The sequence below is a fragment of the Pteronotus mesoamericanus genome, unplaced genomic scaffold, assembly GCF_021234165.1.
Source record: "Pteronotus mesoamericanus isolate MK-2021 breed Mesoamerican mustached bat unplaced genomic scaffold, CSHL_Meso_final contig_24, whole genome shotgun sequence".
Taxonomy (NCBI): domain Eukaryota; kingdom Metazoa; phylum Chordata; class Mammalia; order Chiroptera; family Mormoopidae; genus Pteronotus; species Pteronotus mesoamericanus.
The window spans coordinates 16,478,191-16,496,063 of record NW_026555100.1 but is presented as its reverse complement, the minus strand read 5'-3'; the positions used below and the strand labels follow the sequence as shown (position 1 = coordinate 16,496,063).

Below are 17,873 nucleotides of genomic sequence, written 5' to 3'. Positions count from 1 at the left end.
GGAATTTTCCACACAACTCTGCCCTTCAAAACTGATGCATCTGTCATTTACGTAAGCACTATAGGTTCAAATTCAGATTCTACAGTGTTTTTTTTTGTTTTAAATCATTCATTTACTTACTCTAATGAAGTGATTCAATCATATATTTTAAACTGCAGTCCATAAAAGTCACTACTAATACATTAAATGTAATTTCAGTAATTGGTATAAACATGGAGGCAGGATCAATGGATTTTTCCACCCAGTGTTCACTGTGAAACAATTTGAAATCATATGTGCTATTTCATTCATATAATTTGAGTAAAATGTGAGTCTCTTGTACATATGGCATTTCAGTTATGTAGCTGTGTAGTAAACATTTCCTAATAAAACAATGGTGAATTCCTGCTGACAAAGACACAAGAAAAGAAAGGAGAATGCAACTCGGAAGTAGCAAAGTTCTTTATGCCTGTTTGTGTGCAGTCCCCCACTGCCTGGTGGTGGGTGGTGACAAGGCTGGGGGGCCTCTCCGTGGTGGAACTGGTGGGAAATGATGGAAGTGTCCTCCTCTGCACTCAGGTGGGGTGGGTGGGAGGAGTAGACAGCTTTCTCAATTTAAAGTTGGGAATAATCAAAACAAAAATATGAGTAAAGCACATGATCCAGCGAGTTAAAGAGCCAGAGAGAGACAAGCATAGCAAAGTAAGAGGGTCCTCAATGAGACTCTATATAATGAAAGCAGAAATTGCTGCCCAAAGCTAAATTTTATGTAGTGTTTTTCCTATATGTGCTCTGGTATGGCATGGTATGTGAAAGGTTCTGCTGTATTTACACAATCAAGAGATGATAGAAAATTTAGGAAGAAATAGCATCTACCGATAATAATGGAAATTAATAAATTTGAACTCCTAGAGGGAAAAGAGTGACGGCATAATTAGAAATGAAAGTCAAGATCTCAAAGGAAGCGAAGTGGAGAGCATTTGAGACACAAGTGGCAAAGAGGACCTCTCACTTGTCCTTTACTTTGTTCCCTCCCCAAAACCATATTCCACCTATTTGAATATGCTCTTGAGGAGGGGGACAGGGCTGTCCTTATTTTAAAAATCCTGCATCCCGAGAGACCCCTCAGTCTGGGACAAAGCAGGCTGGTTGGTCATACTATCCCAGGCACACATGACACAGCCTCCTCTCTTGCCAGTTGAGAGGCAGAGCACTAAAAGAATTTCAGATGAACTGACAGAGCCTGGGAAAAAAGCAGAGAGCTGTGTAGCCACTGTCATTTATTCACTTAATGGGACAGTGTCAAGTGCACCTAGAATAGGAAACTCTGGAAATCCAGAGTGATCCTGCTCTAAGGAATTTATTGAGAATATAACCCAGTTGGAACATGAGGGAACTATCGGAGCTGGGAAGGCCTCTCTGCACCACTGTGTCAGGAAAAGGTGGCTGAAGTGGCAAACGTACAGGCCTTGCCAACATTCAGAATTGGGGCTGGTGATGTTTTTCATCTAGAGGTCTTCGTATACAAAGGACTATGATTCCATGTACAGCATCTTAAGTTTTCTAAGAAATACAAATAGTTGTAAATAGTCATGAGAGTTAGGAGGAAAGAAATTGCCCCTGGCTGAGGAAACCAGTGTCTCAGGTGCGACTGGAAAAGAGCCTAATAGTTGGCAGGAATGGGGGAGGGAGGCGAGGCAGGCGGAGCAGCACAGAATAATGGTGGGAATGCAGGGGCACATTCTGGAAAGGGTGAAAGTAGAGTCATTCTGACTAGAAGTGAGGCCAACCAGGGGATTTGTGATAAATGAGGTTGTATAATAAATGCTGGCTCTCGCATGAGAAGGAAGAACCTGGAATGTGATGCTAAGGAATCATCAGAAACAAGGAGAGCAGGAAGTGAGAGTGTGGTGGTTTGGGAAACAGATGAGGCTCCATTGTTCTTTGTGCCATTTTTTCATAACAGAAGTGAAAATGAACTAAATATGCAAAAATAAAAATTAGTTGGATCCAACTAATTTGTGTACATCCACGATATAGGACACTACATATTTTTTAAAATAAAAATGTATTTATTGGCATGGACATATGTTCATATTATATTGTTCAGTGGGAAAAATGAGGTTACAAAACAGGAGGCACCACTATTATCTTACCATTAATTTGGGGGAAAAAAAAAAGAAAGAGCAAAAGAAAGGAGGAAGAGAAAGAGAAGGAAGAGAAGGGAAAGAAAGCAAAGAAAGAAAAATTCGAGTATATATAGAAAAACACTGCAATAACATGTTTCAAAATGATAACAGCAGTGCGTTATCTGGGTGATCTTCAGCCTCCCTGTGTTGAATATTGTGCCTACAATGGACATCAGTTTTTTATGTGGTGGGAGACGCTAAGGTGAGAGAACTCCCAGGGTGCCCCGGGACATTACAAGGAATCAAGCAGGGAGTAAAAGGACACAACAGGTATTAATGCCATCACAAGCCTTGAAAGAAGTCTTCTTTGGATGGTACTATTTAAATAGAAAATCTGTCTGTGGTTTGCCCATTTATCTTTAATTCTCCCTGGGAAATACATATCACACATGGCTCCTGAAGCATTCCTGGGAGAGTCACTGAAACTGAACTTTTGCTGAGTAGTTCCCTCCAGGTGGCTTTTACTCTGGAAGTTAAGGAGCACGTGCCCGTGGGAGACCTTGAGTGGGAATGCAAAGGTACCTCCAATAAGACCTCCCCAGGGAGAAAAGGTCTAGTTTTTGCTCTGTTTAGAAAACATGGAGATGCTCACATTGGCGGCGGGGGGCTATGGAATAGGCTGGAGCTGGACTGAGTGATCCTGATCACTGTGTTTCCATAGGACCTGAGCATACTCACATCCCGTGCCACCTTCTTCCTAATAGAAATGAACAGAAATTAGGTTCTGGATTTTACTGTCTTATTTGGAATATATATATGTTTTACAGCCACACACACACACACACACACACACACACATATATATATACACATATGTTACAAAAATATACTTTTTAATATATAAGTATATATTTTCTACATGTACACATCCATATATGTTGTTTATTTTTTTACCACTTATGTGTAATTAATGTCAGCAAATTTCCTTTCCCCATTTTAACTGACAACTCTCACTAAGTATCTTGAGCATAAAACAAACTCTCATTTCTCCCAAATGGACAAGGGAAAGAGGAAAGAAGTAGGGGAGTGGGAGGAATTGATAACATTTACTGAATTACTGAGCTGTGCTGGACACTTCGATTTAATTTTGTCTTTATGACATTTCTTTGCAATAGGTGTTATGGATGAGGACGAAGAGGCTCCGAGTCCATAAGTAACGGGTCTGAGTCTACACAGCAAAGCATGACAGTGACGAGACTCAGACTCCAGCCTATGTGACTCCACAGCTCACGCCCAGGCCCATTTGCGCATAGCACAGAGCCTCCCAAAATAAATTTTCCTGTTACTTCAGAGCTCCCTGGCAGCACATAAAAAGGGGGTGGATGAAGTTCTCTGTGCAGGCACAGCACAGATCGTATTAATAATTTAGGTTCCACTGAAGCTGCAGTGACGCTCCAGGAAAGCAGGTCAAAGCCGAGGATGCCCAGTGCACCTACGATCACCCTCCCTCTTCCTGACGTGCCAACGAAATCCCAACTAATCCACCAGAAAACAAAAAGAGAAGGTTTATCAGGTGCCAAATGGATGGCTATATAATTATTTTAATCTTATCCCCTGGAAAATCCACTGAAATACAGGAGTAAAATCAAAGTACGATGGCTCACTGAAGACGAGGCTCGTCCATGAAAATCTCAGAGAAAGACCAGGATTTTGAGTCACACGGTGGAGCAAGAGAAAGCCATGCTGCCTTGTGAATCTGTGAACTGCATATGCCTGAATTACCCAGTATTAATATATTAATTCTATCTGGAATAAAAGTGGATAGAATAAATGTGTATAATGAAACTGTTTATTTTGGGGTGGCAAAGAAAGGCTCTAGCTTAGAAGGCCCGGTGAAGCAGGGATCATGAACAGTGAAGCAGGGCCATTCTTCAAAGAAAGAAATTAATTGCATTCAGCATTTTTCAACACCAATATGGTTATCTTCCTGTTATTTAAGGGCAGGCAAATGTATTTTGAATGTTGACAGAGATAAATAAATATATGCACTACATTACTGAATCAGGTTGCCGTGGCCAACCGACTGCACAGAGGGACGGCAGGTCCTTCCAGAGCAGGGAGGGAGCAGTGGGCAGCGGGCAGCATGGGGATTCAGTGACCTCGGAACCTTCTGGCACAGCATCTCTGCTTTACCCCTAATCAGCCAGGGAGCAGGCATGTGGCCAGAAATGACGAGACTGGACATACTTGGGATTTACTAATAGAAAACAAAATGCATTATTCAAGGTTACAGCTTTGGTAGATGTTGCTTCCCTAGGCTACTCCGCAGTGCCAAAGTCAATTATGATGTTTCTGTACCTGATTCAAAATTGCTCTGTGCTTTGCAATAATACTTAATGTCCCCATGTACCATTTGAGGACAAAAATGCAGAGCTTAAGTCATGCATCATTATTTAAAAAGCATTTCTTATCTGGTATTTATGACATAAAACAAATGAACAATAACACTGGTAATGAAGAGAAGCACAAAAATAATTTAAAAACTGATCAGAAAACAGTGAAAAATGAAAGTTAAAATCCTCCCCAAATGCAAGAATCTTAAACAACTAGCAAATAATCTGTAAGCAGAGCAGTGAAATGAGGCAGGGTGGGAGGGAGGAACCTTAGGTTTGATAAGCCATGGGCTCAAGCTCTGCCTGTTTTCTTGCTCACTGTTACTGATAAATTCAAATTCTGAGCCTTAATACTATCATCTGCAAGATGAGAATAAAATGAACTCAGAGGGTTCATTTAAGTATTAACCCAGATAACAGCCTTTGGCATCTACCACTTATTTTATTATAAATGGAACCTAACATTTGCCAGGAGATTTCCTATTGAGTCAAACTGAGACTCCAATTTTTGCCAACTCTTATTCCCAAATTAAAAGTTTTTCAGTCATTGTTCTTATTGTTAAGAGGGAAAAAAAGAGTATTATTTTATAAGGCCTGCGAGGTCTTTCTTATCCTGATGATGACAAAAGAATTTTAACAATTTCTCTATGTCACCAGCTAAAAAAACTTTGATGCTGGTGTTAATTTCTTACGATTCTACAAATTGTATCTTAACATCTAACCTAGGCTCTTAAAATTAGACTATTTTGAGGTCCTTAGTGAGTTATTTAATAAAACCTGCTTCTTCCACACTTTTCTTATAAAAATGACAAGCATAAAATGGAAGGCATCAGCCAATGTGTGGGAATAGACTCATTTCAGAAACCAAGAAATCAGCCAACACAAAATATCACTGCTTATCTTTAAAAAATACAAACATTTTGGGATTTAATAATGTACACATTTCTTTATTTTACCATTAATATGATGATGGTCCTCTTAAGGTAGGAAGCATTTCAAGTGAACATGTGAAGTAAAGGTGACTTGAAGTACATTAATCCATTACATCTACCATTATCACCCTCCTACCTTCTATGCCCCACTGCATACTTTTCTCTCGGGGGTGGGGGGCAGAGAAAAAATCACAAAGATTCTTTTAGGAATTTTCTAGGGGCAGAAACCCCAGCATGGCATTCCATTACCCAGGAAAGAGTCATCTCACGGAGCCCTGTATCCTGTGTAAACAGTGCTCTCAGTGGTGACCTGGAAGAGACCCGGGTCTGGCGGGGGCTGAGGAGTGAAGGGTGAGGCGCCGAGGAATAAACGTGGGGCTGGGAATCAGAGCGACCTGGGCTTGCACTCCAGCTTTATGCTCATGCTCACCGTGCAGCGTTGGGCTGGCTGAAACTCGCAGAGTATTAGCTTCCCTAACAGAGAACTGGGTAATACCACCCATGCATGAAGATTCAATACAATAACTTACCTAAAGCACTCGGTACAGTGCCCAGCCCACTGTAGTTTCTCAAAGGATTTTAGTTCAATAAAGAAGGGGTAAATTCTGTTCCATATACGTCTAACTGTTGTACCTCTTGCTGTACCGTCCTGCTTCAGAAAGTGAAAAATCACAGAGCCTATATTCCGAAGGTCGAAGGAGAGATGTCCAAGTTTCGGGTTCAGTTATTCTATTTGGTTTGGGGTGAATGGGATGTTTAACCACATGGATTACTCTAAGGGGCAGTTATTGAAGTGGGCAAATTGGTATGGGGCACGGCAACTTGCTGTCTGATTGAAAATGCTAGAGGTCTTCACAAGTGGCCGTCTGAGGAAGTAGGGAGAAGGGAATGTGCTGGTAAAAGAAGGCAGTCAACAGGCTATTTGGGGTCTGAAACCAGGTATACAATGCGGTAACTGGTCAGATTATTCACTCTTCCCTCGGTTCCCACCTTTCTTGAAACTGTACCACCACCTCGTTTTTGGTCATGCTGCCTAGGAAGGGTAATAAATTGGTTGGTACCAATATATGTACATGTCTTGCAGACATATTTTACAGGTAACATTTTGTTTTTTCTTTCAGCATTATAAAAACGATGCAGTAAAGACTGTTTCATTTAGCCCAAGTAGGTGCTTTTCCTCCTATAAGTATTTCAATGTTTATGTCCCAATCTGCAAATAGTTTGTTAAAAAATGATTTGATACTTCTTCTATCTGTACATATGGTTCTTAAACTTTCTCCAATGTCTACCTAGGCTATCATTTAACTACTGAGAGAGCTAATTAATAATAGTGTTAATGAATGGAAAATGTATTTAACATACGAGTCTTCGAGAGTATTTCTCAAAATGTCAGATTTAATTCCCCGAGGGTTGTGGGAAAAGTTTGCAAAGAGCTGAACTGAAGGACTCAAAGGGCTATTTGACGATGCCAGTCTATTAGTAAAATTTCATCAAATAATTTTCTGAGTGCTTACTAGGTATAAAAGTCCTTAAAAGCATTCCCTTGTTTTCTCTGCCTCCTTGTTAGCTAGTTACTTGATTATATCTGACAGCTCATGCTATAAGGAAGGAAAGCAGGAAACTCTTACTAAGTACTCTCTTTATGCTTTTATAGTATTTCTATTCCTTACAATATGTATGCAAGTAAAGGATTAATGCTCCCATTTGACCAATGTGGAAACTAAGGCTCAAAGCTAGTAAGTCATAGCTGTGATATGAACATCTATCTAGGCCCAAAACCCATTCTTTCCACTACCATGACCCTACTTAACTTTATGTCATTGATAGGTACTAAGACTTTAGGTAAAACAATATATAAGGCACTGGCTGGAGTGGCTCAATGGATTGAGCGCTGGCGCATGAAACAAAAGGTCACTGGCATGATTCCCAGTCAGGACACATGCCTGGGTTGCAGGCCAGGTCCCCCATAGAGGACACGCAAGAGGCAATCGCACATTGATGTTTCTCTCCCTCTCTTCCCTTCTCTCTAAAAATAAATAAAATCTTTTTTGTTTTTTAAAAACGAGCCAACATATAAGGAAAACAATTTTATGATAGGCTAAGTGACATAAACACGAGTTAAGTTCCTATGGCATCCCATGAATATTACAACGAAACTGTTATTTGAGGACCCAATGTCCTTTTCGGTGTCTGTTTTTATTAATAGTTTTAATCCTCTACAAAACAAAACTTACCTTGTTTCTACACCCTCTTCAACTGTATAGACTTCTTAGGAAACTATATTTCATTAGGAAAAACTGATGTTATTTATACTGTTGACATTACAGGGTTTTCAGTCACTGGCTTCCACTTGCTAGAAAATATTGAACTTCCTTCCTTCCAACCCTTTTCAGCCAAGTTCTCTCTCCAGTTCTCTTCCATTTAGTCATATATCTTTCTCATGTGGTGATGTTACTTAGCTGGCCTTTGTTCTGCCAACAGGGAAGCTGTAGACCTGGCAGATATAAATGTTAGTCTCTATTCTATCCACTTTAATGGGCTTTATCTAAATTCAAACAGAACTGATGATATGATTTTAATTAGCAGAAAGTCGCCTATGACTGAGAAATAACTTACTGGAAACACCTAAATCTAAATTGAAATCTAGACATTTTATAAGCAGCTGCCATATCTGACAGTGATGAGCCATTCCATTTCATGACCCCACTTTGGGTCCAGGACAACATGATGCTGAGTGAATGGGATAAGCTCCAGGAAAACCTAAACTATATGTAAAAGATTCACAGTTGATTTTTATTGCTTTCCTTTCAACTATTTTACTTTTAATTTATACAAATCAGACACACCAACTTGGGTAAAACTATAGTAGATGGCTTGTTTTCCAGTTTTATCTTTCTGTACAAATATTTCTTTGGATCAATATTTGGAACATGTAATTGAAAGAGTAACATTGTATTTAGACATCCTTCTTCAAAATCTAGCCTATATGTCAATCAATAGATATAAGCTAACGATTCTGGTTTTTGTTTCAGTGACTGGATTCCTTTTAAAAATCATTTCAAATGTAAAAGTACACTAACTTAAGTGTAGTGATTTATACAATATTTAGATTTTGCAGTTAAACTTAAATGATTAAGTTATAAAAATTCCTATTACTAAATAACTTTTAACATTCCAAAAGTGATTATTCTTCTCTTGAAATAAGAATTCACCACAGATGTCTATTAATAAGATCCTCCCTTTAAAAACCTGTCCTGTAGAGGTTCTGATAACCCAAGCAAGGGACTTCAAACCACAGAGACCTTCGTTCTAAGCCCAACCACTTCTGTGACTGAGGCAAATTATCTAATAAACTTAAACTTAGGCAAACACTTCTATACATGTGTCTAATGCTATGGCATGGTGTTAACATAAATTCAAATAAGATGATGAATACAAAAGACACAGAGGAGGTCCACCAAAAAAAATTTCATTTTCTTCTCTGATCCCTCACCCCTACAAACAGAATCCAAAAGAGGGCAGGTAGATGGGCCTACAGATCCCATTTTTTATATTACCAGACCCAGAACCAGTAAAATGAGGGTGCACAATACATTTTTATTAAGTGAATAGATGCAGGTGAACTGAAATGATTAATGTAAACTTTTCTAATATAACTAGAAAAAATAAAAAACTGCCAAATCTTCTTTTTCCTTAAGCATAACTATGAAAGGCTAACATTTTTCCATATTAAGATTCAGTAAAACACACACACACACACACACACACACACGCACACACACAATATCGTTTTGCCAGAAGAAAATTAAGAGACAGAAAAAATCATGGTCCTGAAAAATAGTGAAGAAACCGTTCAGTAGCTACAGAGTGTCAGAGCAACAAAACCAACACAAAATTTTAAAATAATATATTCAGACATTAATAAATGTATAATTCATACCTAACAAGATCTTGCACTGGTTATCATGGTTACTGATCAAGAGCAAGAAAGTATTGGTTTTTAAATAATGAAATCATAACTTTATTGAGTAAAAATGTACTATGATAGTAACAGTATACAGAGAACCAATCAGCTGATAAGTTTTATTCAATTGCTTCCCTGTGCCTGAATATCATGGAACATCAAAGGACAAAGGTTTACAACCATTCCTCTGAGTAAGTTAAGCCTTCTTCCACCCATCCTCTTCCAAATGGCGAAAGAGTAGAGATAAGACAGCAGCTGGATGTACTCCTAGGGAGCTTACCGGCCCGGCTTCAGTGAGTTGACTTGTTGGCATAAGTCCTGAAGCCTGATGTTGGAAACGGTCCATTCATTCTTCTGTTCATTCTTCTGTTCATTACGAACAACAGCAACAACAGCAACAACTACCACTATATGACTCTTGTGCCAAGCACTGTCCTAACATTAATTCACTGAAATCTCATTACAACCCTGTGGCTAACTACATACTATTATTATATTCATTTTGCAGGTGAAAAGACCAAGGCACCAAGAGGTTAAGTAACGTCCCCAAGGTCAGGCCTGCTAAGTGACAGTGCCAGGGCCTGAACTCAAACAATCTTACTCCATAGCCTATGCTCTTGATCATGACATTATATTGCCTCTCTCATCCATCTGTCTGTCCATTCATTTGTCCATCTGACCATCTGTCTGTCCACCCATCCATCCATCTGCTCCCTCTTCTACCACCTACCCTCCCACCTACCTACCTATTCTGCAAGCCCCAGAATGGTAGGAGGTAATTACACCACCTCTGCCTCAAAGAGCTCATAGTCTCTTGGGTGAGACATACATGTAAACACATAATTACAGTGTAGAATATCAAGTATGCTGATAGACTCCAGATCTCTAGGGAGCCTGGTTCCTCCTCATGATTGGCAGAGCAGGAAACAGTAGGTTTCCTTTATCTCATATGAATCCACACAATCCTCTCCCACAAAGTCCAGCTGCTCAAGTATAAAACCTTACCCTGCCTGGCATCTTACATCATGGCTGCCATAGGTACCTAGGTAAGTAGGGCATCGGGAAAGCCTGTAAAATGTCAGGAAACGCCAACAGGTTTTATCAAAAGATAATACTCAGTAGTTCATATCTCCTTAAATCTATTCTAAAGTCCTAAAACACTTTAATCCTAAAAGAGACTGCTAGAGTTTCATTACGGTAAATCCAGTGATTAAATACAGAATCCACAGTCCAATGACCCAGGTTTAAGTCTTGGTCCACTATTTACTAGCTTATGACCTCAGACAAGTTATTTATTCTCTTTAAGTTTTGCTTTTAACTATGGAAATAACACCTGCCTCATAGAGAAGTTGTAAGAAAAAAATAGGATAATCCATGGGAATCACTCTGCACATTGCTGGTATACAGCAAGCACGTAACACTGTTGCACTGTTCTTATAGGAACATTCCTCTGAGGATGTGAAGTTCAGGTGTTGGTCATTTTTATTTCATTTTCCAAAATAAAAAAAGAAATTCTTAAGGTTAAAATTAAAATGTATTGATGAAGGTAAGAAAAACAGACATGTTATTGTATACTTGGAGGTAGCCTGCTATTTAAGCTTCCATATATCTAGAAGATTATCTGAATCAAGTCCTCTTTGGTTATAGTTGTGAAAACATTAACTACACACACTATATGGTATAGTAGTTAAGACCACAAGCTAGAGAGTTAAAGTACTCAAAATGAAATTTCGGTTCCATCATTGATTACTGTGGGAACCATGAGAGAACAGCTTAAAGGCTTATGCCTCTGTTCCCTCATCTGTAAAATGGGGATAATAAACACACTTTCTTTGTCAGGTTGTTGTGAAGATTAAATAGGCTTCCACCTACTAAAGCAATTTAAAACCCCACCTGGTGCATTTCAAGTGGTCAATAGATGTCCTGGGAGATAAGTCATGAATCTAGAAAATTTAATTCTTCATCTTCTGCTTCAAGCCAGGAGTTTGGCAGTTATATACACTAGAATCTGATCTCTCCCACTCACATCCTACGTACAATCCACTGTCAAGTTCTATTGAGTCTTCCCCTCAATCTCTCTCGTATGCCCCATCTCCTCTCCACTGGCAGAGTCTTTGCCTGGTCCAGACCCCCAGCATTTCTGTGCCTGTATCACCATCACTACTTCCTGACTGCTCTCCTAGTTGCTGTCTATAACACTGATGCTTGAGTGATGGTTCTAAACCATAAAGCTATTCAATCTCCTCACCCTACCACCAACACTGAGCCAGTTCCAGTTGCACCCTTATTTGAGCAGGATAATCCTTACCCTGTAAAATGACCAACACTTGAGTACTTTTCAGCCATTTTTCTGGCCATACACTCATGTCTCCTTTGCCCTAGGTATTCCAAAAACAATGCTTCCCACATTCCAATGTTTCCTCTACTTCTATCGCTTTAGGAATGGGATTCCTGTCCTTCTGCTTGTCAATCTTGTCTACTCCTCCTCTATGGCTCAGCTTTGCTAAAAACCTCCCCTGAGCCCATGTGAGTTGAATTGGGGGGTCTTCCTGTGGGCTCCTGTAGCCCCCTTCTCATGCTTTATGCAGGCTGTTTAATGGTGTGCTTACCCCTCTCCTTCCTTGGCTGGGAGCTACTGTACTGTTACCATCATGCCTTGTTCAGCTTTGTCTCCAACAATGAATGTAATGCCTGATCCACAGAAGTTATTTAGTAAGTGTTTGTTGAAAAAAATCAAGCAATGAATGTTTATTCTGGCTCTGTCACTGAATAGCTGTATGAGTTTGACATCAATCATAGAATTAATTGTCATTTTGTCCCAGTACATCCCTGTGTCAGTCATATACACGTATGTAGAAAGGGAAACTCCATAAATAGTTTCCTTTTTTAGTATAAATTTCCTAAGGTCACCTCAAAATTTTTTTTTTGGTCAGGACATAATAAATATATACAAGCATATGTGCGTACATAATAAAAACATTTACTGAATAAATTCAGGTCAATTGCACTAAAACTCCTCACTACTGAAACATATTTTAGTTTATGTAAAGAGGGCAGGACAGGTAGGTAACACAGCACCAGAAGCTGCTGGCAACAAGGGAAGAGCAGGGACTGAAGAACATTTGTGACTTCTAACCCTCATGGGTCCGTGGTAGCTTGGGCCATCTACTGGCCAAGAACTGTAGAATGGGACCCAGCTGGGTGCAGGGGTTATGAATAAAGAGTTCTTTCTCTGCAAGTTGCTTAGTGAGGGCATGGATCAGATAGTAAGCAAACCAAAGGCATTCCACCTACCTTGTGCTTGCCTCCCACTTACTGCCCATCAAAGTAGCCCATCAAGAAAGGAGGATGAAAGGGAAAAACATCAGGAACAAGGAAGAGCAATGGAAAGGGTGGGCAAGGGAGATCTGTAAATCCAGGGGGAAGAAACTTTCAAGCTAGATGCTCATTGAAACTTTCCTTTTTTTCCCTTTAAACCAGAAAAATTGGTGATAAAAAGATTAAGTGCTCATCCATCTAGATGCATTTCTTTTTAACAAATAGGAAGATTTCCTTTTTCTTGACACTAAAGGTGTTCCAAGAATAAAAAGCGCGTCATTATTAAAATTCAATTAAGTATAAATTTCTAGATGTTTCCTACTTCTTTGGGACTGGTAATCACTCTCTCATAGCTACCAATATTCACAATAGACCAAAAGTGTAACCGACGGGGTTTAAAAAAAATACTGCTGAAATGTGAATTCAATGTTAATTTTTTACATATATTATTGTTTGAGTATAATCCTTAGTAACATCCCATACTGTATGATGCTGTGTCATGCAGCTACAATTAAGAAAGTTTCCTCTCGGTCTTACTCAAACCTGAATTGCAGGTGTACTATGAACCAAATTTCATCTTTTATAAATTAGATACCCTATGAGTTTTTCTGTAATTAAAAGATCCTAGAAGAAATTTACGCACATGAGCAAGAGGATCTATCCTCATAATAACACACAGAATATATAAAAGCAGCTTTTTCAATTGACATGGGGCCTACAATACAGAACAAAGTAGCCCACAAGCCTTACTTAGGATCTTAGAAAGAGGTAGGAAAAAGAAACTCCAACCCAAAACAACTCTCTTTGTAGGGAATAAGTGTTATATATGCTATACCATTGAAAGAAATCTTGGGTGTAACTTCCAAGTAATTCAGTCTTAACTTTGTACAGAAAAAAGTAGTCCATGAAATATCTATGGGTCACCTGACTATGAATATTAAATCTTCTCTAATACATGTAGCATGGACAGGGAATATACATTTTATACTGTGTAAAGAATAACAAGTGTAACAGCAATGAAAGTGATATCCAGGAAGCCACTTTCGGATCTACGCTGAGTGTCCTGAGAACAAAACACTGAAAACTGCTTGTACATTGACAATAGCGATATTGATATTTCTCCTTGTTCCCTTCTGGTTGCTAAGAGATTTACATTGGACAGACTCTGTCGTACTCGTAACAAAGCATTTTGGTCTACCAAGCATTTGCTTCAGCTCAGTGAGGCCAGAAACTCCGTTTGCCTCATTCCTGTCCTATTGTGCTTCCAAGCCCAACCGGGGCCCGGGCACAGAGGCAACAGCCTGTCACTGCTACTACAGGAAACTGCTGTGCATAACCCTGGCTCGGCTACCGACTCTTACAGAGAACCCTAATAGTAAAGATGACACTGTACCTTTATACAAATATGTGTACCTTTCCCCATGTTTCTTAGAAGCCAGTTTATCATGGTGAGGGTGGACAGAGGTGCGTGGGGAGGAGCAATCAATAGCGACCTACCCACAGACAAACCTCATACAATGCAATTAAACCGGAACCTAGAAAAATATGGCAATTTCATAACAGCTTTGCTGTGCAGGACTTGAAATATGCCTGCACAGCATTTCCTAATCTAAGTTTGTACTTCTGTGAAAATATATTCAAGAAGTTTATTGACAAGAATGTTGAAGGCAGAGCTATCTAAATTTAACATCTTGCAGCAAAGCAACTGCAGCCCTCCAAACTCAATCTCAAAGTCTGCCATGTAACAAAAGGCAGAGGCGTCTTCTATAGATTCCCAACTCTAAGAGTTGGGAATCTATAGGAGGAGAGGTGCATGTGGTGGATGAAATTTGCATGTCATTTAGAAAGCACATGCATCACTGCTCAGAGCAAATTAAGATTATCTTTCTCTTGGGAATTCTCACAAAGAGACATAAAAATGGTTTATGACCTGACTTCTGTATTCAGATCACAGAGTTTTCATCAGATTTTATTAACTGCCATGGGGAAAAAAAGTGCTTTGGGGCCTCTCTCCTGGGTTGCTACCTAGGAGTCATATTTAAGGGCACAGCCCCAAACACTCTGTGAGTAATCGAACACCACTGACCTAGAATATTCCTCAATTTTGCCCTGCATTAGAATAATGGTAGAGGATGATCGATGCCCCTGCTTTGATTTAAAGCCATCAGTGCTGAAGGGTGCAAGTCTCTGCCATGTCATGGGAATTCCTGCATTCAAGTTTATCACTCGCCCAGCAGAGAAAAACAAGCCTCTAGGATTTTAGCTGTATTTAACAAAAAAAGTTATTCCTAGCAGCTTATTTGCATTGCACAACCTAACTAAAAGCCTCACAGAGAAATAAGAGGCAAAAGGAAGGAAAAAGAAAACAAACAAACAAACAAACACACACAAAGCAGGAAATGACTTTTTCAGCTCCATCCTTAAGGTCACAGATCTGGCTGAGCCACACACACATGTGACACAGTTCTAACACAAAAGCTCCTTTTCCACGAGACAGATCTCTAAGAAGTACAAAGCTGGGCTCGCTGGCCTCTCCCTCAAACCTAAGTCACCGCAGTCCATTTAACCTTGACTGGGCTGGAAGAAACTACTTTTAACTCCCTTGCGCACCTTTCTCTGTCACGGAAACATGCCGGTGCCTCTGTAGAGTGAAAGCACACCTTCTTCCGCATCAGCACTGCAATCACCCCCACAAAGGGTACAGTCTTCTCTTCCCTTGCCTGTCCTATGGCCGTGGTCGGCCATAGGATTGTATCATCTGTTCCCAATTTACACACCCAATTTACACTCCACACAGCATGTAAAAATAGCCCTGACTGCTTCTAACAGATGCTGAGAAGAGATTAAAACAAAAAGAAGCCAGGCTAGATCAATGCTCTGGCACATATAGCTACCTTTTTCTTCCGATCCCGGGACCGTTTGCGGTGTTTCCTTTTTTTCTCAGTCTCTTCTTCAGCATTGATTTCTAAATCCCTGTTTTTCTTTAATTGGGAGGCTGCATGAGCCATAATGCATTGAAAAAGATCCTCTCAAGCACGCAGGGCTTCCTGGTAAAAGGTGGTATCCTCAGGCACCTCTAATCAGGCTTACAGCAGCATTCCAATCACTGGAGAGAAACCTTTGACTAGAAGCAGGAAGACATTCAAAATGCAAAGATGCTGTAGAAACTGAAGCTTTTAAAAACCCAAATGACGGCTTCCAGACTTCATCCTACACCTTCTTCTACCTGAACCTTTACTCAAGAGTGCAGCCATTGTAATGCATTTACCGTAGTGAAAAAGGCAGCTGGGACAGAGGAAGCTGTATTATGGCTGTATCCCCGGCCACCAGCTGGAAGTGTCTAAGTGATTCCTCAGAAGGGGGAATGCTGCAAAGGATGCTTCTCCGAAGGAAAAAAAATCAGGAGTCACCACACATGCAGGAGCAAAAATCCAGCACTAATTCTGAAAACCTATTTTAGAATCCTTCGAAAAAAAGACAGGGCTGCAATTTATGCATCACCACTAGATCTGCACAGAGCATAATTTAACCCGTAAGAGAATGGAGCAGTTCCTACTTTAGCTGAACTGCTGATGGTGACAAAATGTATAAAATAAGATTTCACAAAACACACTAAATTTTGCTATGGAGAGCCTGGCTGCATTATGAGGAAAACAATGCATGCATTGCTGGTGTCCACAGCGCATGCTTTATGCTGAACTATCAGCCTAAATGCATTTTGTGGGAGAGGACTACAGAAGGGCCTGTTGTCTTTTAAAAACAACATGCTGATTACAACACATCATACAGAAAGACGTGAGCATGTTGGTGTATGGAACAGATGCCTGATTCATAGGAGCTCCCCAGGACTCTCCTCTCGTGTGGTCTGATGGTCAGAGAATGGGGGATCTGGGCTGTCGTTAGGGTTTCTGAGTCACAGAAACATAGATTGGCTTTCATGTTGGGGTTTGCTTCAATCACCTTACTATTTTTGCCACCTGAGTCCTCAATGACTGCAGCCTCTGAATATTCATGATGTGAAGTGAAGCAGCAGCATTGAACAAGGCCTGCTGGGCTATCTTCTGCTACGGCGCACGCACTGGAAGAAATTTAATAAGTCAGGGATTATTTACACACACACACTAACACACACAGAGTATTCAACAGCTTTAGCAAGAAATGGCTGAAATATCAGACTGGACCTAAAACATTTGGGCCCTGGTAAGAAACCCTACATTCACCAAGAAAATAAGCAGAATAAAAAAAGATGATGCTCTGTTGAAAAGATGTAGCGGCGTGTGCTTCCAGTACTCAAAGAGCATAACTTTGGGGATCAGTGCACTTAACTTTGCAGGACTGAAGGATAAAGCACGCGGAAGGCCAGAGCAAAAGGTCCAAGGGTGTTGTGTGAGGATGTGGTGGGGTTCTCTGGAGCTGCTGTTCACCTGCTTCACAAAGAGCCCCAACTGTGAGTTCCTGCAAAGTATTACATCCTGTATTTCTGATCTGGAAGGTAATTGCCCTCGTAAGGTGCTTTACAATCTCTGCAAGGCAGCGATAGGGGATGAAAGGGAACGGTACGGGGGGCCATGACCACTCCAGTCCTACTGCAAGTGGACTGCATACTCCTCTGGGACCTCCCTGAAAACCACTCTGGTCCAACAGTTCCTGAGGGCCCACTGTGTGTACTGGTGCTCCTGTGCTTACTTCCCCACAGAAACGCTCTGCAGCAAGAAAGCGTTCCCGAAGAGCTCTCCATTGCCTATGAAACCATCGTTGGACAAACAGGAGGGGAAAAGGAAGGCGTAGAATTAAATGTAACTCAGATCCAAAAGCGATGAACCATATTGGGATCTTGATGATATAAATAAGTGTTTTGGTTTTTTTTTTTTAACCAGGATTTTTTTATTGTAATAGATGGGATGGAGAAAAGAATAAAAATGTAAACTTTGGGATGCTTTCTTTCTATATAAAATCATCCTGTACTTTTTAGGATTGTTCATATAATTTCCTTCCTTATTTTCAGCAACTCAAAGAGGGCAGCCAGCTAGAAAACTGGCTCGTTTCCCACTGGCACTGGACTTCTTTTTCCCCTCCTTTAATAGACACTAATGATACTTTAAAATATATTTATAAGTATGCTTGATCAAGGTGCCTAACTTGTCCATCTGAGGCTGGC

The 17,873-nt window shown here is 40.2% G+C and overlaps 1 protein-coding gene across 12 annotated transcripts in view; it reads right to left on the bottom strand.

Moving 5' to 3' along the window:
• The window catches only part of ANK3 (ankyrin 3), a 318,471-nt gene extending 300,852 nt beyond the window's left edge, over positions 1 to 17,619 (bottom strand). For 9 of the 12 annotated variants that reach the window (XM_054572742.1, XM_054572745.1, XM_054572743.1 and 6 more), the window contains exon 1: positions 15,610 to 16,052. In XM_054572742.1, coding sequence (XP_054428717.1) covers positions 15,610 to 15,723 — 114 coding nt within the window. In that variant the 5' untranslated portion in view covers positions 15,724 to 16,052. Of the gene's footprint in view, positions 1 to 15,609; positions 16,053 to 16,675 lie in introns of those variants that run through there. The other 3 variants (XM_054572751.1, XM_054572752.1, XM_054572740.1) reach the window with 2 other exon arrangements.
• Between the last annotated feature and the right edge of the window lie 254 nt (positions 17,620 to 17,873).